The following is a 25218-nucleotide window of genomic DNA, read 5'->3' on the forward strand; positions in this document are numbered from 1 at the left end:
TTTTTAAAAGTAACTGATAAATGTTAACATAAGGAAAAAGTTACATTTTGTTTAGTATTGTTACAGGGTCTCACTATGTAGCTCTGATTGTCCTGGAACTTGCACTATAGACCAGGCTGGCTTCAAACTCATAGAGATCCACCTGCTTCTGCCTCCTGAGTGTTGGGATTAAAGGTGTGTGCCAGCATGCCTAGTTTAAATTTTTATTTCTTAATAATGCCACAAAAAGAATGTAGTCGATTCATTGTATAAAAGTGCTACCAAAAGGCTTCCAAACTCAGGATGGAATGAGTTGATGTCCCCTCCTGATCTCTAAGATCATGGGGTTTTCAAACCTTCCTCAGGCTCCTTTAGCAGGTGGGAGATTTTTCAAGATTATGGTGCAGACAAGTCCTCACCTGAAACAGGAGATTGTCTGGGGTACCAACTTCCAAGCACCTTCCTAAGAACCCTTGTGTACTGTATAAGTATCTTTCTATATTAATTGCTATGTTATATTATCCTTCCATGTCTTCCCTAACAGATTTTAAGCAAAATAAAAACTAAGATTGTAGCTACGCCTAATGGCTCACATCTGTAATCTCAGCATTTCAATATCTGGAAGGCTGGACCAGGAGAATAGCCAAGAGAACAATGTACACTTTCCTGTCTTGCAGGTCATCCGGAAAGGAGAAGTGAGCTGCTGCTGGATCTGCACAGCCTGCAAAGAAAATGAGTTTGTGCAAGATGAGTTCACCTGCAGAGCCTGTGACCTGGGGTGGTGGCCCAACGCAGAGCTGACAGGTAGGAGCAGCCTCACTTGTAAGTCGGGTGCCTAATTATTGCCCTTTTTTGTTTGTTTGATTATTTGCTTGCTTGGTTTGGTTTCAAGGCAGAGTTTCTCTGTGTAGCCTTGGCTGTCCTGGAACTCAGTCTGTAGACCAGGCTGGACTCAAACTCAGAGAGATCTGCCTGCCTCTGCCTCCCAAGTGCTGAAATTAAGGTGTGCACCACCACACCCTCCTGATATTACTCAGTGATTAGCTCCTGTCTTTCCCTCACTGCCTGTGGGGACACACTTTATGCCCCACAGGACATACAAGCCTCTTGAAAATAAAGTGCATGTCCATCTGAATACAAGTGAGCTGATCTGTGGTAGAATATTCTGCTACAGAGATGTTTTCTTTTTAAAATTTTACTGGAAGGCATTTCAAGCCCTCTGAATTTATAATTCCTACCATTTCTGGAACATCTGCTGTGTGTGTGTGTGTGTGTGTGTGTGTGTGTGTGTGTGTGTGTGTGTGTGTGTAAGTTACTACTATAATCCCTAAAGATACAAAGATAAATGGAACACAAACCTAGCCTTTTTTTTTTTTTTTTGTGTGTGTGTGTGTGTGTGTGTGTGTGTTATGTGTCTCCATCTTGACATTGTTCTCTTGGCTGTTTTCCGGGTCCAGTCTTCCAGATATTGAAATGCTGGGATTACTTGTGTGAGCCACCAGGCCTAACTACGATCTTAGCTTTTATTTTGCTTATTATCTGTCAGGGAAATCATAGAAGGGAAATAAAACATAATAGTTAATATAAAAAGATGCTCACACAGTACATGAAGGTTCTTAGGCAAGCGAGATGAAAAGAATGCTAGCGTGTGGAGCACGGGAAAGCTGAACGTTTATAACAGACTTGGGCAAATCCGGGAATAATTTCATGGGTTCGGCTGATGGATACCACACGTGTTGAGAAGTGAGACTGGGTAGGATACTGATGGTGTGGTTGCTGGGATTTCTCCCATCCCTTGTCTGTGCTTAGCTGTTGGCTCTCAGCACAGGAGAACCACTGGAGAGTTTTGAGGTAGAGAATGACATCACGATACCTCTTTGCAGATAGATGGATCTGAGGGCCATGTGGAATGCAGACAAGACTGGAAACAGCCATGAGGGAAAGGCCACTTTGGTCTCAATGAGGCGGTTCAAAGGTTGTAGATTAGAGCTGCTGAGAGAGAAGGAAGGGTAGTAATCAGATATAAGAAACTATTTTGGGGTGGAATCAATGGAGCTGGTATGTATTGATCATGATATCAGTATATATGTTATATAAGTTTTCCAAAAGCAATATTTATATACACAAGTTTTGTTTTTCATAGCCACTGGTATAAGCTCACAGGAGAGAAACATTTCAAAAATACTTCACATAAATTTAAAGTCTAGAGTTCTATGAACCTTGGCCTGTGAATAAATATAGACTTGCTACACTAACCCTTCATCTCAGAGAGAGTAGAAGAAACCTAGAGGCACAAAGCCATATGCACAAGGTCAAGGCACCCTGGATCCCAAGACTCCCTGGATGCCTTTGAAAGTCTTCAGAAAAGGTGATGATGATGCTGGTTGATTGCTTTTTTCTTGAACCCAAAGAAAACTGTGAAAGTAAAACACATGGCTGTCTCCAGATATAGTTTTTAAAATGGTTAGACCAGTAGAACTAGGTCATACAGCTAAAATTATACTTAAATGGCACAACCTTGTGAAATGTTAGCCTTGTTAGAGTCAAATCTAAATGAGGATCGGAAATCACCCAGTGTGAAGACCCTTTGCAAAGAAAGAAAATTAGATGGGAATATGGTATTTTTGTTAGACCGGAATATGGTACTTTTTTCTTTTTCTTTATTTCTTTCTTTTTCTTTTTCTTTCTTTTTTTTTCTTTTGAGACAGGGTTTCTCTGTGTAGCCCTAGCTGTCCTGGAACTCATTTTGTAGACCAGGCTGGCCTCAAACTCAGAAATAGCCTGCCTCTGCCTCCTGATTGCTGGAATCAAAGGTGCGCACCACCGTCTGGCTGGAATATGGTATTTTTGAGGGTACTGACCACATTAACCACACTCACACTTGCTTCTTTTTTTTCTTAATTCTCTAAGCTAAAAGCTAGCTTGAAAGTTCTCATACATCTAAAAGTTATCCAGCAAACACCCACCTTCAGACTCTCACTCTGTATTTCTAGAGTGAGACCCAGTATATTAGGACATGGTAAATGCCCATGCTCATACAGGCAAACTTAATTAATTAAATGCATCAGGTCTCTCTCTCTCTCTCTCTCTCTCTCTCTCTCTCTCTCTCTCTCTCTCTCTCTCTCTCTCTCTCTCACACACACACACACACACACACACACACACACACACACACACACACCACTATATCAAAGGAGGGGGTTGAGGAAGGAGACAAGATGAAAGGCAATAAAGAGGAAAATTAAGGACGTTTTGATCAAAGAGACACAGAATTATAAAAGGATGGCTTTATGCTTTATAACTTTTATTTGTACTTATTCTATGCTGTGTTTAATCTGGTGCCTTAAGTTTCTGCTTCTCTGGTGTCTTCCCAGGTATTCTTTTCTTCTTTGCAGTCTCCGTATCTGGCTTAGGAACAATGTGTTCCTCCTGTTCAGTGAGAATCACCTCAGGGTAGCAGAGGAGAGCTGATGCATGGGTTATAGTCCACCAAATGCTCCTTATGTTCAACAGCACATCCTGGGTGCTTTCTTCACCTGGATAACTTCAAGGACTAGAGAACCTACATCCAAAGCCCAGTTCAGTATTACTCAGCATATTTAAGTATGTGCAACTGGAATCAGAGTAGTTTTGAGGGCCACTGATCCTGTGTCCAGCCCTGAACTTTGGCCTGAGCATACCCACTGACTACACATTAAACAGATGGAGCAATTCACATTGCTCCTTTAAAGGGACATCTTTCAAATATTTGCTTTCTTTTTAGATACATACCCTCATGGCCTAGTTTCATGGATGTCCTTAAGGTGAATGTGAATATTGGTTTTGAATGACGTTTTTAAGTCTTTCTAGGTCAAGAGAGTACTGAGCCTCTTTTATAGGTGGCTTACAGAAAGGAAAAAAAAATTAAAGAACACACATTAAAGAGAGGATGACTTTTTACTAACTGGTGCCGAAAAGATTGAAGCTTGACTCTATCACTCATTCTGAGTGGAAATGACCCAAAGTAGATCAAAGACCTAGGTGTAAGATCTTATATAATAAAACTTCTAGAAGAAAGCACAGGTGAGGAAACACTTCACTATGCTGGTTGGGTGCAGGCTAAGAATTTTTGGATAATTTCTCCAAAGCATTGACATCCAAAGCAGAAATGGACAAGGCAGATAATATCTATTTAAGAAGCTAATGTGAAACACTGGAAACAGTAAGTAAGGGGAAGAGAAAGCCCAAAGGGTGAGGGACTAGATTCATACTACCCACCTGGATATACAGGACATACAAGTCAACCTGGAGTCCTTTTTCTTCCACCAACCTAGGGTCAAAGCTTAGCCTAACCACTTGTCAACTCTGAATCTCAACTTTATCACTGTCGGATAAAAATAATTAAACTGCATCCATGCTTGAAGAACCACTTCCTATCCTACCCTTTGAGAAATACTACCCTCAGGCTCAGAGCCTGGTGCCTGGGACGTAATAGCTGTGTTATAATCTGTGTGTGTTCAATTTAGAGAATTAGAAGATTAATGCAGTTGTCGATAGAAAAGCTACCTCGTGAATCCATGTATCTCCCTGCTGTGTCCACCTACACCCATCCCTGCCCCCCTGCCCCCAGGTTGCATGCACTGGATGGCTTACAAATGGTTTTCCAGGCTTCTTTTGGACTCAGGCCTTCTCTGTCACTGGCATGTCTCTCTTCAGTTTTCTTCTCTTCCATAGCTGGTAATTCCTGCACAGCCTCTTTTCTCTGACAAGCAGGTCCCTCAAAGAGCCATTATGTTTGAGAGCTGGAGCTGACCTAGCAGTCATTCTCCTCTTTGAGCTATTTGAGTGAGATCTCAGCTGACCAGAAAAGAATCAAGTGCAGAAGCATTTCTTGGGTTGTTCTTAGAAGTCAGACATTCTAGCTTTGAGAGACAAGAGCTGTTTTTCTTCTTTGCATTCTTTTAAGCTTCCCCCAATCTTTTCTACTCTTCTATTTTCACATGAAAACGAACTTCTATTTAAACATTAAAATGCATTTTAAAGGGCTGCCAAGGTGCCTTAGTAGGTTAAGGTGATTGCTGCAAAACCTGCTGACCTGAGTTCAATCCCTGGGACGCACACAGAGGAAAGAAAAGACTTCTGCAAGTTGTCTTCCAACCTTCACCTGTACCTCATGGTGTATATAAATGCACACATGCATAGACACACACACACACACACACACACACACACACACACACACACTAACTGAAATTTAATATGTACATTAAAAAAGAAAGGTCTAGTATGTTGTGATACCTTCTGATATTTCTTTGAGACCAAATCACATTGAACTTTCCTTGTAGAGCTCTGACTACGTAGCCCAGGCTGGCCTTAAAATACAGATCCTCCCACCTCAGCCTCCCACATGAGTTCTGGGATTGTATGGGGTATACCACCCTTCCCAGCTGTCACAATGGAACTCAGTCACATGTTTAATTCTTTGGATTCTCCCACTGTGAGTATATTATCTACCTATTGTCAAATGACTCTTCCTATTCATTAGGACTTCATCTTGACAAAGCAGGGAAGAAATCACCATGACCATTAATTAGATGAACACCAGTACAACTGCTTTTCTAAAGACCGACTGTGTTAAATGTGACCTATGGTGCACATAAAGGTTACCTTCACATTCAAATGAGTTGAGCCATGTAGCAGCTCATGCTGCCTCTCTTTCCACCAGCCAGCTACTTTTCCAGTATTTATATAGATTTTTTTGCAAATATTATCCTCAATATCTTCAGAACATACATCTCTCATACTTATTTATACTTACGTGTTAATGACACCTATTGTCTCAGCATTTCTTTTAGTTTCAAGCATGAACAGAAAATTAGATCCCACTTGTTACCTACTTGGTTCCAGGTCAAGCACAGAGCAAGGGCACAGCACATGGCAATGTATTTTTGGGGTTGCTATGGCAGCAGTGGTCGTGAAAAGAAAAAAACCCACTGGTAGAGAATACCAAAAATCAGTAGAAATATTTTGAAGCGTAAAGACAGTGCCTTTTTAGTGGGTGTTTTGTTTTGATGGATTTTTTTTTTAATATAAAATTTCTGTTAAAGTGAAAAAATGATTTTCCTCTGAGAAATGATTGTTGTTGCTGAAGATAAAGTTTGTAAAAATATACTGAAATCACCCTTAACGGTAGCTATTGTCTACATAGGTGGCCGAGATTCTCATTAGTGAAAGTGAATACTTATAAGTGACTTAAATTTTCATTGCATGTTTTTTTTTCTGGATCTGAGAAGACATTGGTGAATTCTCAGAGGAAGTGCATTTGGAAGCTATTGGGCTCTTTGTACTTTCTTCTGGGGTATGTACATTTTAATTCTGTACATAAATTTCATGCTTCAATTCTTATGATTCATAAACATAATTCTTTCCCATGGTGATATAGGACTTGACAGTGATTTAATAATTCATGGACCAATTAAAAGTGATGTAATAATGTTTATTTGTTCTAAAATATCAAATAGTGTAAGGACCCCTCAAAAAGGCAGTCTGTACTGAATTTGTCATTAAAAAGCAGAAACATTAACTAACTTTAGTTATTTTCTCCATTGTACCAATCACCACAGCCTCCACACTATTATCTATTTATTTAATTCTCCAATATACTTTACCAACCATTTTGCACCCAGAGATTTTTGAAGAAACTGAGACAATCACATAAGAAGCATCATATGAGAATAGATATGTAAACAGTGAACTAAATTCCACAGCATGACCCTGTGCACTGTGTCATATAAACACAGGGCAAGAAGCAATTTTTGTTTCTTAGAAGAAAAAAGGCTTCATAGAATGAATGTTTAAGCTGTACATTGAATTATAAGTAGAAATTTACTTTGTAGGTAACTGATATTACAGAAATACATTGAGGAAAGCATTTTGGTAATGTTACCATGACATAGTGTTATAAATGTTATGAATTCCCCTAAGATAATTAGGGTAAAATAATTATCACCTCTATTTCTTGATCCATGTAAAATATGACTTGACCTACTTAGAAAGAAATATGATATTCCATTTTAGCCTCCTAATGCATTTGGATATTATAAACTAAGAAATATCTGGTTCACAGATGAAAAATGGCCTCTGGTACTTGGATTAGAGTTATTACCACTTGCCTGAGTTTGTTGAGTCATCTGTAGCCTGCTTGAAGGCTAACTTGTATAATGCCTCTGGTTTTCTGAATGATTGGCCATGGACATTTGCCAAGCTGCCCATTTTCAGAGCTCTGGACATTGTCCAAACAACTCTTTTTAAGTCTTCTTTTGCAAGTGGTGGTCAAGAATGTGTGGATTGTTACAATGCCATCCACTGTGGGAGACAGCCCATCTTCCAGCCTTGAGATGCCCTCACCCAGGATTTTCATAACTTTGATGCCTCAGAACAGGAACATAATCTCACTAACATTACGTGTATGACTGACTTGGACATTAGAGTCAATTTCCTCAAGATGGCAAATCTAATGCTTCTCAAATTTAAGATGTCTGAAACAGGGGAAAGTAAAGTGGAGGGGATGCCAGTCTTTTAGAACCCTATTAAAGGCACCAATTATTTCTAATCTCCAGGAGACTGGGGCTTGACATTCAAGAGCCTGACTTCCTCATATGAAAAGAGTCTAGCGTCTTGCTGGTAGGAAAAGTAATCATAGTAGAGTGGCAAGCCTGTGCTTAGGGATTTTTTTTATGATAAACTGCCCCCTATTACTGCACAAGAATACCTGGTCTTCTTTTAGGACAAAGACATTTTCCTTTAGATGTATGCAGTGCATTATCCAGGATGGTTGTGCAGGTCGATTTGGACAATTTTATGGCCTCTTGTGGAGTTGACCCTATTTGTCTTTGACTTTTGGCAGTGTTACATGAGCTGGGATTTGTAAGATGCAAACTTTGAAATTTCCCTGGTGGCAGCCAGTGAAACCCATCAGAGAAAGGGCTGTCTGATATCTCTGCCTTGAGCTGTCTCAAAACTGTTGTTCCTTAGACAGATCTCAGCAGTGCACACTCCGGATGGAATGTATCTGTGGATGAATAAGAGCTTGCACCTGGATCTCTCTTGATGTGGTAATGCTGACATGCTGTCTGTCTTTTGCTGTAGTATGCATTTTGCCTTTAAATGAAAACGTTACAGGAATGTATTTTGTGAGCTGAATTTTTTCAGATATGTGAACTCATGCAATCCTTGCTGGCCCATGTGAAATGTATTAGAAAAGTGAGTGTGACTTACCTGCGTATCATTTCTCAAATGACCTGAACTAACAAAATTGCTGGCTATCATTAAGTTATTGAATTAGAGATGTTGACTGACTAGAAAAGCTGTAGTACCAAAATCCTATTACGGGTAAGAGAAACAGTAACAATAGAGTCATATTTGCATAGCTTCAAATTAGTAAAGAAAACTTTATATGAATAAGCAGAGTATGCAAAATATGACATACACAAAAATCTTGCCGGGTGGTGGTGGCGCACTCCTTTAATCCCAGCACTCGGGAGGCAGAGGCAGGCGGATCTCTGTGAGTTCAAGGCCAGCCTGGCCTACCAAGTGAGTTCCAGGAAAGGCACAAAGCTACACAAGAGAAACCCTGTCTCGAAAAACCAAAAAAAAAAAAAAAAATCTTTAGAAACTGTGTTAAAGTTGTTCTTTGACAGTTTCATACCTTTTTATAATGCGGTCTGGTGACTCTCTTCTTCTCTCATCTCCTTCCTGGCCCTGTCCACCCTCCTACGAATCCCCTTCTCACGTTATTTTTTTGTTTGCTTGTTTTGTGATTCACTAAGCTTTACCAGGGCTGTGTGTATGGCTGTGGGTTTAGAACTATTCATCGGAGCCAGGTTCGCGTGGGTATCCAGTTGAGACCATAGTTCTCCCTCTTCCGGTAAGCCAAGATGGGAGCCGTGAGGGTAGGACCCCGTGGGCCTCGCCTCCTGTGACTAGCTGCTGGAAAGGTCAGTCTTGTGCAGGCCCAATGCAGGTAGTCACGGCTGTTGTGTGTTCACACCTGCCATGGCTCCATCATGGTTCCAAGAGGGCATTTCACAGCTCTTCTCTGTCTTCTGACTCATGAATTCTCCCCACCCTCTTTTCTACCACATTCGTCAAACCTTAGTGGGGGTTTTTATAAATGTCTTCTTTAGGGCTGAGTCTTCAACTGTCACTTGTTCTCAGCACCTTGAGCAGCCATGAGCCTCCTCAGTCACTGCTGTCAAGGCTGAGACTAGTACCTGTCTATTGGTACAGGCGTAAGTATTTAGATGGTGGTTTGACACTATGTCAATTTAGCTGAGCAATAGCAACATGATCCCCTCTAGAGGCTTGGCCTTTCCCAGCCATGTGTTTTTGACAGTATCACAGTATCAGACATGGATTGTGTACTGCAGAGCTTGTCTCAAATCCAATCAGAGGACAGTTGGGGACCCCCTAACATTGGCACCACTGTCAAGAATCTTGCAGTGTAGTTTTCTCTGAGGATTTTGGAGTATACACTTACCAAGATGGGCATTTTGCTTCTAGGCTTTCCACAGCTGGGTTTTTAAGATCTATGAATCAGTTAAATATCCAGTAATGTTAAGGTTCCATCTTACTCCCCAGAGGGTTGAGAATGATGAAGACAGTGTTGTGAAGTACACATTCATGAGTAACCATTGTGATGAATATTTCCTCATACCATTGAATCATAAATCAGAATGTTCTAGCTAAGAAATACAAAAAGTTAATCATATTTTTACCATCATAAGGATTTTATCATATTAACAGGGAATATTATATCAGGCTTTCTTTTGGGCCACCAACAAACTCCCAAATCATGACACAGGGACTTATTATTAATTATGAATGCTCAGTCTTATCTTATGCATGTCCCACTAGCTCTTGTAACTTATTCTAACCTGTTTCTCTTCATCTGTGTTTTGTCTTGGGGCTTTTTACCTTTCTTTCATTCTGTATGTCCTATTCTGTGTCTGGCTGGCTGGTGGCTGCCTGGCTGGCTGGCCCTGGGTGTCTCCCTCTCTTTCTCCTCTGTTCTCTCTTCTCTTCCTCTCTCAAGCCTAAATTCCTTCTCCTACTTATTCTTTCTGCCTGCCAGCCCCATCTATCCCTCTACTGCCTAGCTAGTGGCTGTTCAGCTTTTATTAGACAAATCAGGTGCCTTAGGCAGGCAAGGTGAAACAGTAACACATCTTCACATAATTAAACAAATGCAACAAAAACAAATGAAACACATCTTTGGCTAATTAAAGTAATATTCCACAACTATGAATCTTACATATCACTCTAAGATTTTTTTTCAAGAATGTATTCTTGCTCATTTTTGTGGATCTGTGACTGAATCTTTAAGCTTTTCCATGGATTTCCTATTATTAAAAAATGATTTTGTTTTATGTGAGATTCTTGGTAAGGACTTTTTATCAGGATATTCTTTTCATATCACATGATTATCCATGAAAAATACCTTTCTAACATACTTTATAGTATTCATGTTTGCATAATATTTTCTTTACTATGAATCAACTGTTATGACAGCTGTTATTTTAGGTAACATTAAGAAATCAACTGATATTACTGTTTATTTAGATTCTACTTAAGGACTCAAAAGAAATATTTTCTTGGGGGGCTGGATGTAGCTTAATGGTAGAGTACTTGATGGGGATGCAAGAGTCCTAGGTTTGATCCTCTGTTCTATCTCAAATAGTTTCTATGAATGTTGAATAAGAATAAAAGAATTATTCTGAAGTATATCAGCCATTAGTGAATATCTCTATTCCTTTTTATTTCAGCAACTCTGTAGACCACAGATGATGCCAAATTTTAGTTACTATAAAAACCTAGATTGAGACACAATGTTTATAGTATGGACTAGACTTCTTATTGTTCATCAGCCCTAAAAGATTCCCTTTTTATTTTTAGTATACCACACATAGAAAGACAGCAGGTCAAGGTCTAGTACTTCAAGTTCCTGTTGTGAGTAAAAATGTTTCTTGAGGTAAACATAACTGTTGCTGGAGGGCTTCTCTCCAGGTTCCACCAAGCCCTGCAGTCCCACAATCCACATATAAAATAATCACTCAGACGCTTATATTACTTATAAACTGTATGGCCATGGCAGGCTTCTTGCTAACTGTTCTTATATCTTAAATTAACCCATTTCTATAAATCTATACCTTGTCACATGGCTGGTGGCTTACCGGCGCCTTTACATGATGCTTCTCCTGGCGGTGGCTGCAGTGTCTCTCCCCCTTTTTCCTGTTTCTCCAATTCTCCTCTCTCCTTGTCCCGCTTGTACTTCCTGTCTGGTCACTGGCCATCAGTGTTTTATTTATATAGAGCAATATCCACAGCACATGACCTTGAGATTCTGCTTCAGCGATTAAAATTTTTAAAATTACTCTGTTGTGAATATCACAGGGCTAGCACATTTTCCCACAGAAAAGTGGGAGGGAGAGTAGTAACAGTTAATTAATTAAGTAGTAATAGTTTGTAATTAATTAATTAAGCAGCAGAAAACTTTGGGCAGATTTTAATAGTAAAAGAAATTTAATATGTATGGATACATTAAATTGCATGATACATCACAAGACTGAAAGATGCTTGGGCTAATTTGGTTTATGACTGTAATTGCATTAAGGCAAGCATGTAAGTGTAGGCTACTGAATTAAGAAACTGGGCTTAGTACGTGAGGTAATTGTCTCTTGTTATATAACAAATCAATTTAGTAGCTTAAAGTAGCACATTTAGTTATCATCTCTCAGGCTCTGTGGGTTGGGAACCTGGGCACAGTTTTAATTGGTTCTCTGCTTTGGGGGCCATCTTTCACAAGGCTAGGAATAATGTCTAACTTGATGTCAGGAGAAAGTTACACTTCTAAACTTTGGTCTGTGGTTGTTTTCAGGACATGAATCCCATAGGCTATTGGGATGAAGATCTCCATATTGTATATGTGGTTGTGTAAAATATATCCTCAGTTCTTTGTCATATGGACCACAATATATGAGAGGTTGGCTTACTGGGGTCAGCAGGAATGTAGGCTAGTAAGACAGAAGTTGTCATCTTATGTAATATAGAAGTGACAGCCCATAAACTTTCCTATATCCTGTGAATTAGAAGCAAGTCACAGACACTGCTCATACTGAAGATTGGGGGTTGCATAAGGACATAAATATCAAGGGTCAGAATTACTAGAGACCTTTTTAGAAGCCTTGTACAGAAGTGGGCATTAGCTCTATATGTGCCTATGTTGATGATTTGCCTAGAGTAGAGTGTAGCCTTCTCATCCGAAGAGTACTCTTGAGAATCTAGGTCCTGTGGTGGTCTACATTTATATGCAAAGTTCTGGTCTTGTTTCTGTGTAGTCTGTTTTCTACGAGGATTCTGGAGTAATAGCTATTTCTGGAATTACATATAATATGTCAGTATTTTCATGTCTAGGGCAGTTCTGATTTGACCATGTTCAGGGACTACAGTGCATCTTAACTGAAAACTGATCACATCTACTAAATTTGTAGGGCTTTGCCCTAGAACATAAAAAGATATTCTCATACCAACAGTCTCAAAGTATTAGTTATGTGTTGGGACAAAGGGTTGCTTTTCCTATCTAAATGACTTTGCTGATCCAAGGTATCTAATGTTTAATTAAGGTGAAATAGTTTAAAGAACTGCTCCTCTTAGGAGTTTGAAGAGAGAGCTCTTGAGTGGTGGTGTCTCTCAGGAGTGAAATTCATTCAATGGAACTGGGATACTTTTTCTTCCTGATTTTTACCCATTTAGTTTCTTCTTTCCTTCCTACTCTGGAGTTTAAGTTGGACTTGAACTAAGAACAAGCCTCCAGTGTCTGCCTCTCAGGTACTGAAGTTATAGATGTAAGCCACCATATATGACACTTCTGTTGGTCACTAGCTTAATAATTTCTAACCCTTAGTACCCAGGAATGCCTTAGATCACGCTGTCTCCCACATATATGTCTCCATCTGGTTTTGATAAGCAAACTTCCTTATAATTCAACAGAGAAAATAGACTACAAATCAAAACAAGACACCTCCATTCAAAAAACACATGCAATTAAGACTATAGATATAAATAAACAATAGCAAAGTCAATACACATAGCAGAGAAGTAAGTAGCTATATAGAATGTTATTTTATAAATTGCACAATTGTATAGCAGTGTTTTTGTCTCTTAAGAATCCTTATGTCTAACTATAAAATGGTGTGCCCTAAAACCAAAGTTTGAAATACTTAATATAAAGATAGGTATACTTGCTTTATTTGAACACGTAAATTTAGATCTTATATAAAGACACACACAGTTACATATTCTAGGAATATGAAATAAAAACAATAACAAAATCTTAGAAGAAAAATTTCCTATTTAAAACACTGTTGGGTCTCACATGCAGTATGTGAAAAGGGCAGCTTGAGCCTTCAAGTTGGTCCTTGGCAGGGGGTTGAGAAATTTGATGAACATAAAACAGGGAAAAGACTCAGTGAGTTAACCTATTGGTCACCTCCGGCATTTGGGCAAATGAAGATCTTCAAAGTGACTTTGATGAAATTTCTAAAAACATGAAAAATGGAAAACCCAAAGATAGTGAGCCAGTCATCCTTGTCTATCAACTTCACATCCTGCATCCCACATTCTCTGGAGAGAAAGCATGAGGCAAAGACATTTCATTGTGACTAGTATACTGTTAGCTCTATAATGGGTACAGGTGTCAGATCTATAGGACTACAGTGGTTATATATATCATCAACCTATACAGGCATTTTCCTCATAATTTCTTAAACAATACAGCACAATAACTATTTACATAACATTTATAGTGCATTGGGTATTATAAGCAGTCTAGACATGATCTAAAGCACATATGGGGGTGTCTGCAGGTTACATACAAATATGCCCACCTCAGTAAGGGACTAGAGTATCCACATATTTGGTACCACTGGCAGGTACTACAAGCAAATAGTTCTACACAATGTCGTCTCAGACAAAGGACTTGAGCATCTCCAAGATTTGATATCAACTTGGGAAAGGAGCCAATTCCTCATGGATACTGATAACCAACTATGTGTGAATTAGAAAAATGAAAAGACAGAAAATAAATTTCCTGCTGACTACATACTACAAGAGGTGGCTACCCCTGAGAGATAAATTTCCCCTGAGCAGATGACATGCACATGTTCTGTGGATGTTTAGAGAGGTGTGTGAGGTTTAGAGATTGATGAGCTTCCAGAGCATAACTGGTTGACAACATCTGTACAAGTAGGTATTCACGTGAGAGGGCAGTTGATCGATTGACATGCCTGTGTTGATGTGAATGTTTCCCAGATCATCAGAAGTGAGGCTAACACTCAATGGTTGGTGGGCAAAAACATGTCCACTAAGGTGGGTTGGTGCTGAAGGTCTGAACACAGGTAAAATTGGCTCTTCTGGTCCCTTGTGTGGTGTGTGTGAGGTCTTCTTCTGGGGCTATAGAACAGAGACTCTTTCTCTAGATTCATTAAAATAATTCCAACATCACAGTTTGGGAAAATACCAGTCTAGACCAAACACAGATGGTTGAGAAGGAATTGTCTCCTGAGAAATTCCTTAGAAACACAATACCCACAGAGATGAGTGGATTGAGCTTTCATTCTATTAACTCAAGGCCCCAACAGCAAGACTTGGAGCATACATGGGAGTTTAAGTAATACAAAAATGTGTGGTAAACAAGAGAATGTGAATTTTTCTACAAAATTCAAATTATTATAACACACACACACACACACACACACACACACACATATTACTCTGCTAAAATTTGTCTATGATCCCTATGTGCTTATGGAGAAGGGCTGCATGAAATAAAAAAATAATTCTTAGTTTCTTTCTTATTAGCATATTCCATTTGGTCATCCCCATGTTAATTTTACTTTCTTTCTTTTTTTTTTTAAAAAAAAATGTGGAATTAAATTTCACCAATGCAGTGACAACCGCTTACAGGGCTTACAGGGCTGAAGGAAAAGATACTTCACAAGTTCACGGAAGTCCCAACAGGCTGTAATGAGACTAAGTTTGGAGATAATGGTCATCCAGGAAAGGCAATGGAGTGTCCCGGAGTAACATGGAGGAATTACCTCACAGCACAAACCACGGGGCTGTAGCTGTGCTTCCAGGCGCTGGCAAGCACCGACCGGTGCGATTGCTCAACAGAAATCCGGGACTCGGATTAAAAATCGTTTTTTTCCCCTTGCAGGCTGTGAGCCCATTCCTGTCCGTTACCTCGAGTGGAGTGACATCGAATCCATCATAGCCATCGCCTTTTCTTGCCTGGGCATCCTTGTGACTCTGTTTATCACCCTCGTCTTCGTGCTGTACCGAGACACCCCTGTGGTCAAATCCTCCAGCCGAGAGCTCTGCTATATCATTCTGGCTGGCATTTTCCTCGGCTACGTGTGCCCATTCACCCTCATTGCCAAACCTACCACCACATCCTGCTACCTCCAGCGCCTCCTGGTCGGCCTCTCCTCCGCCATGTGCTACTCCGCTTTAGTGACCAAAACCAACCGCATTGCACGCATCCTGGCCGGCAGCAAGAAGAAGATCTGTACCCGGAAACCTAGGTTCATGAGCGCTTGGGCCCAGGTGATCATTGCCTCCATTCTGATTAGTGTCCAGCTGACACTAGTGGTGACCTTGATCATCATGGAGCCTCCCATGCCCATTTTGTCCTACCCGAGTATCAAGGAAGTCTACCTTATCTGTAATACCAGCAACCTGGGTGTAGTAGCCCCGGTGGGCTACAATGGACTCCTCATCATGAGCTGTACCTACTATGCCTTCAAGACCCGCAACGTGCCCGCCAACTTCAATGAGGCTAAATACATCGCCTTCACCATGTACACTACCTGCATCATCTGGCTGGCGTTCGTGCCCATTTACTTTGGGAGCAACTACAAGATCATCACTACCTGCTTCGCAGTGAGCCTCAGTGTGACGGTGGCCCTGGGGTGCATGTTCACTCCCAAGATGTACATCATTATCGCCAAGCCCGAGAGGAATGTCCGCAGTGCCTTCACCACCTCCGATGTAGTCCGCATGCACGTTGGTGATGGCAAGCTGCCCTGCCGCTCCAACACCTTCCTCAACATTTTCCGGAGAAAGAAGCCGGGGGCAGGAAATGCCAAGTGAGTTGTCCGATCTGGGGTTCTCAGTCTCTCTCTCTGTCTCTCTGTTTCTCTCTCTCACCCTCCCCTCCTACCCCATTTCCTCCCTTTTTTAAGCCTCTCTCTGTTTGTCTAAACTTAACTGTTTTCCTTCACTTCCTCTGAGTTTTTCAAATCTCACTGTTGGAATAGGGATATAAACGTAAAAGGGCTCTTTGTTTTTCATTGCTTTGAAAACAGCAAGAATCACAGAGCAACTCTGACCAAAGTGTGTCGTTTTTTGTTTCTTTCTTTCTTTCTTTCTTTCTTTCTTTCTTTCTTTCTTTCTTTCTTTCTTTCTTTCTTTCTTTCTTTCTTTCTTTCTTTCTTTCTCTCTTTCTTTCTCTCTCTCTCTCTCTCTCTCTCTCTCTCTCTCTTTCTTTCCCTTCCTTCCTTCCTTCCTTCCTTCCTTCCTTCCTTCCTTCCTTCCTTCCTTCCTTCCTTCCTTCTTTCTTTCTTTCTTTCTTTCTTTCTTTCTTTCTTTCTTTCTCTTTTTTTTCCCCGAGACAGGCTTTCTCTGTGTAGCTTTGCGCCTTTCCTGGAACTCGCTTTGGAGACCAGGCTGGCCTCGAACTCACAGAGATCCGCCTGGCTCTGCCTCCCGAGTGCTGGGATTAAAGGCGTGGGCCACCACCGCCCTGCTTGTTTTTGTTTTTTTCTAGAGGCTCAAATTGCAGTCAGTTCTGTCAGGAAAGTCTTTCCTGTAATGTAGGTTTCCAATCTATGGAGAATAAATACAGTCTGGTACCCGGTCAAAGACGTGAAAATAGTTTTAAGTGAAAGTTTAGACCGTGGTCGAAGATGACATCCAATTTATTTTTATTCTGAAACCACAGTTTTTGCAATCTGGCCAGGGGGAAGGATAAGATGCTAAGCACCCTAGGGAGAGTGCCACTTCAAAACTGGATTGCATTGGAGCATCAAACATGTTCTGTTATAATGTCCCTGAAGCATCTGCCTTATCCTAGATCTCTTACTTATTAAACTTTAACACATATTGTAATGAACATGTTACACAATTCTACACATGAATTGGGGTGTCTCTTCTTCATGGTCATGACAAGAATAGCTTTTTAGTCACAAATCAAAACATAAATAAGGAACCCTAAACTTGAACATCAAAGTCCAAATGATTTACATTCTACTAAGTCTGGGTAATAAAGTTTCCATGAGAAGTATTTTCCTATGTTTTTCCTGGTTCTATTAAAATTTTGTACATACCATCTTGTTGAGACTCATGAAAACATATTTCATGTAGTATTTATAATTTTAAAAAGATGTATTGGGCAGGACAGTGGTGGCCCACGCCTTTAATCTCAGCACTCGGGGCAGAGGCAGGTGGATCTATGTGTGTTTGAGGCCAGCCTGTTCAGGAGTGAATTCCAGGACAGCCAGGGTGAAGGAGAGATAGCCTGTCTCAAAACAAGACAAACAAACAAAAAACCAATCAACCAATCAAACAAACAAATACACAAACAAAATGCATGGATGTACCATTAGCAGGGTTAAGTTTGCTCTTTGAGATGGCTCTTAAAAATGAATGTTAATAGCAACAGTTACACCATCTATGGCATTTTATAACTCTTACATCCATGTAATGACTTCAACTAGCTGGTAAGAGAGATAGATGCCACTCCACCCCCCCACCCCCCACTCCCACCCCCCACCCAAGCACCTCATAGCTAAGAAAATGAAGTTGTTACAAACTGATGTAACTTTTAAGTGTAAATCCCTTTTAGCCGGTTCTTGCCTGAGTCTTAAATCGGTATAAAATATATTATCTTAACACATATCTAAAAATCTACATTCACTAAATTCTGTATTTTTTAAAGCTACACATAGACATCTTAAAGAAACAATAATCTGTGGCCCTGATGCAGAATTTAGGGGGAAAAAATCTTTGAAATCCATAGTCATTGATTCAAATGAAAACATCCCTAACACTTAGCAGCATTAGAATGAAACCGACAATTCATGTTTATTTCTCGTTTCAAGTCCTTCATAAGGTGCCAAGTAATGTTTTTCTCCTCATCATGATTTTCCTTCTAACCAGGGTCCCATCAATTGCAACTTCCAGGTAGTTCTTAGCATGACAGTAAAACTACAGGTCTATTACATAAGCAAAAAATATCATCAGCCTCAGTAGACAGCTGTGAAACAGCATCATAGCAATTTCACTACCAGGTGAGAGAAAGCAAAACATCAGGAAAGAAGCTAGGGAGTGGCTCTATCCACTGTGGAGGACAGAGAAAGGTGTAAGTAAAGGGGGATTGTCAGGGCTTTCTGGCTGGCTGCCAGCCCAGCTCCAGCTTCAGTAAGAGATTCCAACAAGAGTATATGGTTTAGAGTACAAGAGCAGGATGACAAACATCCTTCTTTGCTCTTCTGGTCCCCACATGCTCTCACAGGCATGAGCACCCCCTTATACACACATGTGCACATGCCAAACACACTCACATTCACATGTATACAAAGACACACATACATAGATACACATACTGCGAGGGCACTTTAAACTGGAATGTTCACAGGCAGTAAGTCATAAAGATTTCATCTTATGATCTACCATCTAGCTCTATGTTTCTGCATTTGTTTTATTTCTTAAGAAAATTTCATGATTTTTGGTCATGCGTCATCTCTCAAAGTTATTATTCTGAGAATCTATGGGATTAAGCTGTCTCGTGCTGATGTCCAGGAATGTGATTTTTTCTGTGGATGGATGGGAATACTGTCCGAGAGAACTGTGAGTAATGAGTCTTATGCTTGTTGCTGGGATGCAAAAGGGCTCCTTGACATGATGTGAGTGATGCCTGGCAATTCCTGAGCATCCAGAACCACTGTACGTTTGGACCAGACTTCCACACCCAAACTGCTTTCCCTTTAATCTGAGATGACTTCTTTCCCAAATCTAAATTTAGAAATTAACTTCATTTGGGATTTTTCATTCAAAGGAAAGTTTCATGTAATCTAAGCTGACTTGGTTGTCCTGGAAGACGTACTTTCACCAGTAAACTAACTATTAGTTATAAATTATCAAAGGACTGTGTTGATACATTTAGTTCCAATTAATAATGATAACTCACAGCTTTCTTAGTACAATTTGTCACTTATTCAATATGTTCCATGAAAATGAGCTGACCCACAGTGGGTATCCAGGGCTACATTTCTGTGGAAAACAACAATTTGATTATTCTGTTTTCTCACTTAGTCTCCTCTTGCTTCTGTTGCAACTCCCCACAAGACTGTCATTTTAAAACATAGCAATAACCTCAGTGCCTATGGTTTTGCCTTTTTTTATTGCCATTTTTCCTTGGTTTGTCTCCAAAGTTACAAAACCATAAACAATCTAATATATTCTGCAGCAAGATTAAAAACGGGCAGAGTTTTGCCTCTAAAGCAAGCCAGGGGTTGAAAACTCTAACTCATGTGTCACCCAGTGAGTTTATTGCCATTCTGGACGCACAGTTCCCACATTTATGGTGCGCTGAGGGTGTTCAGCAGTCTGTTCAGACACCATAATGAACAGCTTCCACCTGGTCTATGGTTGTTTGGGGGGTCACAAGTCCAGAGACATTCTGTTAGCAGCCTGTTCCTGCAAATACACAGGGGAGATCGTGGCACATGGCTGAATTTGCCAAGTTCATTTAAATACTTTTAATGTTAGCCATAGGAAAATGTCTGCTAGAACTGACATTTTGAATGCCTGTTATGCATTTTCTGGGAGAAAACTTGAGAGGGACTTAACCAATACATTTGGGATTTGGGTTTAGCTCTTCAGTCACACGTCTTTTTTATTTTTATTTTTGTTACAAGCTTTTAGGTATAGCCTAACTTTAAAAGGCCAACCAAAGTGTCTTTACCTTTTATAGTTCTACTTTCCTTAGCTGTGTCCTACAGACTTATTTAATCAGAAAATATGCAGCACTGAGCTAATACAAAGACTTCAGAAATTTTCTCCTTTTTGGCAGTGTACTTCATAAGGAAGTCATTGTTTAAACACAAATTAGGTATGACTTCCTCTTAAAGCAAAAATGATTTGACGTAACTAAAAGAGTAAAACTACTAGGTAAATGGCACGCTTATGTAAATACAATCACACTAATAGCACTGTCAAACTAGCATTTCGAGTTATTTTCTAAATAAACTGAAGTGAGCAAACTGTCCTAGGTAGGGTTCCTATTGTGGTAAAATACTGACCAAAGTCACTTAGGGAGGAGAAGATTTATTTGGCTTACTCACTGCCAATCACCATTGGCGTAAGTCAGGGCAGGAATTCAAGCAGGTCAGGAACCCGGCCGGCCACGGAGGGTGCTGCTTACTGGCTTGCTTCCTATGGCTTGCTCAGCCTGCTCTCTTACAGAACCCAGGATCACCAGCCCAGGGGTGGCCACACCAACACTGGCATGGGCCCTCTCCCATCAATCCCTAATTAAGAAAATGCCCTAAAGGCTTGCCTACAGCCTGTTTTTTTTAAAAGGCATTTTCTCAGTGGAGGCTCCTTCCTCTCTGGTGACTATACTTTGTGTCAAGTTAATATAAAACTAGCTAGCTCACTAACTTAAGATAAAACGAAGGTCAGTTTGGTAGTTCATGGAGCTGGAATGTTATGTAACACTCCTCTGAGCTTCTGCCTTCATAACTGGGCATAAAAATGAACTATAACCACAAGAAAGTATGGAGTTGATATGTGAGTAGTATTAATGCAAACTTTCTTATATGAGCTGATTACAATGTTGCTGCAATGTTTCCTAAGCATTTGCATGTTTTTTTTTTTTTTCTGAATTCAAGAGTCAACTGAAGCACTGCATGGACTAGTACTACGAGGCTACCCCTCTACCCACTCTTGTAATGATTAGTTTTGATTGACAACTTGACATAACATAAAATCTCCCTGGAAGAGAGCCTCAGTGAGGTGTTGTCTTAATTGGGTTGGGCTGTGAAAGATTTCCTTGACTGAGTTAATTGAGGTGGGGTAACCCACTCTGAGTATGGACAATACCATTTCATGGACTAGGCCCTGGATGAGGAGTAAAAGCGTACATGCATTCATGACATTCTGCTCCAAATTAGGGATATGATGTGACTGACTCTCTACAGCTCCTGCATCCCTGGCCTCCATGCTATGATGAGCTGTAACCTGGAACTGAGAGCTGAAATTAACCCTTTCACCTCTGAGCTGCTTTTGTCAGGGTTATTTTATCACAGCAACAGAAACGAAAATTAAATAGCTCCCTACTAGGATCTTACTTGTCTTCGGGAATAGGTCATTAAGCCTTCCTTTAGTCATTATCTCCTGGGTCAGTGTTTGGTTTCTTTGACTGTGGAAAGAAAGCTAACAGTGAGTCCACAGACATCAGAATGAAATGGTAGAAGCACCTCTGCTCTAAGAAGAACACATGTCCTATTGTGGCTTATGAGAAAGGGTTTTGGTATTCTGAGATTATTTTTGTGAGAGCCCCTACAAGCATCAGGCTAACAGGAAAATGATCCTGGTGAGGTAAGAATGAAACCAGGTTCAGCCTGACTTAGTTAGGCAGTGCTAGGACAGACTTCTGGAGTCTTGACCCCAGGTCATTTATTTTAGCCATATGTAACCATAGCACAATTTTGGAAAAAAGTTTTCTGATGGCAATTAACTCAGTCCCCTGAGTATAACAAAGCTTAAGACATGTTTAAATTGAAATTCTTTATAAAGTGATCTGGCTTCTTTTATAACAGTGGGTACTGTTGACTCCGAAGCAGTGTTCAAGATTTAGGATCTAAGGAGAATGACTGAGGTGAACATATTGCCCATGGGAGTCAGGATTGGTCTGGCACTAAGACAACATAGAATTTACTTAGGCTGCTGTAAAGTACAAGTGATGTCACTCATAAGGATAGGTTTTATGGCCTAGAAGAAATACTGAAGATTTATTGGGGGAAAGTCTGGGATAAACAAAAATAATATTCTGGACGATAGGGGTGAAGCTTAGCCTTACGAATACCAAATGATCACCAGGCTGTAAACTGCATCCTTTCCCAACATTCCAGGAGAAAGACAGACAAACATCTCCTTCCATTGAAGAGACAAGCCTGTGTGTTTAACTTTTCTGGCTTCTCCAGTACTTATTTGTGTGCACAAGGACCTCTTACCCACTACATATCTTCCCCTAAATCATACAATATATAGTATTTAACATTATTGTAATTTTTAATTTTATTTTATAATATACAGATAGTTTTATTGAAGTGTTTGTCATAGAATTTTATTACTTGATAAGAATATTTACTCAGCAGTTTATACTATTGATTCTATCATTTATGTAATCAATTATTGTTTCGACTGTTAACTTAGAAACATTTAAGTATTTGATATTATGTTAGAGACTATTCAGAGTCAACATATAAGGGCAAGGCACTCTTGCAGAATAATAAAGGAGACACAAATATAAGTCAATATGGGGTGTCATGTGTCATGAGAAAGGATCTGCGTGATATTTTAAGAGACCAGGCATGAAAGACTGTCTTCCTATGCTGTAATATCTGAAAGTTTGGAAAGAAAGTCTTTTAAACAGCATTGTGACTTGGACTTCACTTTCATGAATTTCTTCAGCAGAACAAATCACTCTACAGTGAGATTATTTCACATGTAGAAAATAGCATAAGTGGAGAGTACACAGTGTTCATTTACTGCTGGGCCATAGCATGGAATCTGATAAATATGAAGCACATGGAATGGTGTGAGGGTGGAGAGAAAGAAGAAACTTAGAGAAAGAAGACAAACTACAGCTAGAGTCCAATTTTTAATGCAATATTAGATACCTTTTCTATTGACCACAAAGTGCAGTAAAGGTTTCTGTGGAATGTCAGGACCACTTATAAGCTTTATGGAACAAGGTTAACTATAGAAATATTAGGTAACAGAGTTTCAATGTCAATTTTTTAAGTCTTAAAGGTAAAAGTCTTTAATTATACCACTGAAATGAAATTTGAATCAAAGGTATTTCATTTTCTTTATGAGTTTCATTCATTTGAACCAGAAAAATGGTTAAGGGAGATGAACTAAGGAAATAAAAGTAGAATGTGGCTGTCTCAATTTGGCCCTGGGTAATACGAAACACACAGTTATGAGGAAACTCATGGCCTGCAGTGAGATAGAGAGACATTGATAAGTTGGACTTCTGAGTTACTGATTGAAGATGCTGTAAAGGCACCCAAGGGGAGGTGCCCAGGGGCTACTTAGAAATTTAAGTTTGGCCATCAAAATAAGGGTCTCAACAAGAGATATGGAGTTGAAGTTCAATTGTCAAAACACTTAAGGCAGATGCTAGAGAAGCTATGACATGGGGAAAGGGTAAGATAGAAGAGGATAACATCCAGGAACACTTTCACTAAGTACCCTACATGTGGAGGAGGATGCTACAATGGGAGGTCATCCAGAGTGGCCGCTGGTTCAAGAGCAAGGAACATGTGTGACCCCAGAAAGATGAAGATGAATGCAATCTTCTTCCTACCAAGGGCAGCAAATTGGAGTCATCACAAATCATTGCTTTATTTATTCATTTTTCTTTCTTGCAAAGGACATACCGAGTACACATGGCACAAAAATAGCTACTTCCAGTATTTACTTTTTTTTTTATTTTGAGTTTTAAACTGAGACAATGAACAGATTATGCTATGACTATATGCAGAGGATAATCTAATTTGAATACAGGTCACCTTTTATAATTCTTTCAAATCTAAATGAACTTGTATGGTTGGGTCATATTCACCTTCCCCAACGTAAGATTTTGGGCTCATTTGTCAACAATACATATGATCTAAAATTAATTTAGAAACATGCTCATGAGATTATTTGTAATGGTCCAAGGTAGGCACATTTATAACATCCCTTTGCAAATAAGGAACAGGCTTGGAAAGGTCAAAGTCATTCTGAAAAGAGAAAGAAATGGGACTGAAATATTGCTTCCTGGATAAAGCCATTTATTTTCATCACTCATTAAACTCCTATTTCTGCTACTTCAATAATGTATTTATTGGTCTATGGATTTAATAAAATGAATAAGCTATAGAGTATGTCATAAAGGAATTTATACTTTATGGATGTAACACCATTAAACAATAAGTAGTATAATGTGGTATTTTATGTGGATGGATAACTACAGAGTCAAATGTTATCTTCACTGGAGCTTCCATAGCAAAAAGCATCATAGACAAGTGGCTTCAACAGTGGGGATTTAGTTCTCATACTTTTGGAGGCTGAGAAATGCCAGAATTGTTGCATTCCAATGAGAGCTGTTTTCTCATAGTCTCAAAGGACAGAGGGCAGACAGAAAGGGAAACAAGGTCTCTTCTGAACTTTTTTTTTTTTTTTTGATTTTTCGAGACAGGGTTTCTCTGTGTAGCTTTGCGCCTTTCCTGGAACTCACTTGGTAGCCCAGGCTGGCCTCGAACTCACAGAGATCCGCCTGGCTCTGCCTCCCGAGTGCTGGGATTAAAGGCGTGCGCCACCATCGCCCGGCCTCTTCTGAACTTTTATAAGGACACTGATTCCATTTGTGAGGCTCTGCCTCCATAATCTCATTATCTGCTAACTACCTCTTAATATCACATTAAGGTAGGGCTTCGTCGTATATGTTTTAGGAAGACATAGACAGTCTGTAGCAAATGTTTGAGTTATTTTGCTATTTTTAAGTTACTAGTCTTGAGATTACTTAACATCTACATATTTGTAATAAAATGGACCAATACCTGTACTTATATCAGAGTTATTAGAATTAAATGAGGATATTTCTAGAGAGAGTATACTGCAATGTCTAGCAGAGTCACTATCATTCATTGTATGCAGTAAAATTAATATTATAAAAAATATGAGTGGATGTATGGAAGTCTATATCCCAACATAAAACTTCTTATTATACCTCCAAGGAAAGATTGTTCTGGAAACAGTAAGTATGCATTATCATGACCAGCTTATTCTATGTATGCTGTATGGAATGGCAAAACTGTAGACCTGCAGAAAATGGAGGAACAAAATGCTACTCAATATGAGATGTGT

At 39.7% G+C, this 25218-nt stretch overlaps 1 protein-coding gene across 4 annotated transcripts in view; it reads left to right on the forward strand.

Moving 5' to 3' along the window:
• The window catches only part of Grm1 (glutamate metabotropic receptor 1), a 364203-nt gene that overhangs the window by 314594 nt on the left and 24391 nt on the right, over positions 1 to 25218 (forward strand). For all 4 annotated transcript variants that reach the window (XM_006984436.4, XM_016002929.3, XM_016002930.3 and 1 more), the window contains 2 exons: positions 657 to 783; positions 15233 to 16163. In XM_006984436.4, the coding sequence (XP_006984498.1) occupies positions 657 to 783; positions 15233 to 16163 (1058 nt within the window). The remainder of the gene's footprint in view (positions 1 to 656; positions 784 to 15232; positions 16164 to 25218) is intronic.

This window comes from Peromyscus maniculatus, chromosome 16, assembly GCF_049852395.1.
Source record: "Peromyscus maniculatus bairdii isolate BWxNUB_F1_BW_parent chromosome 16, HU_Pman_BW_mat_3.1, whole genome shotgun sequence".
Taxonomy (NCBI): domain Eukaryota; kingdom Metazoa; phylum Chordata; class Mammalia; order Rodentia; family Cricetidae; genus Peromyscus; species Peromyscus maniculatus.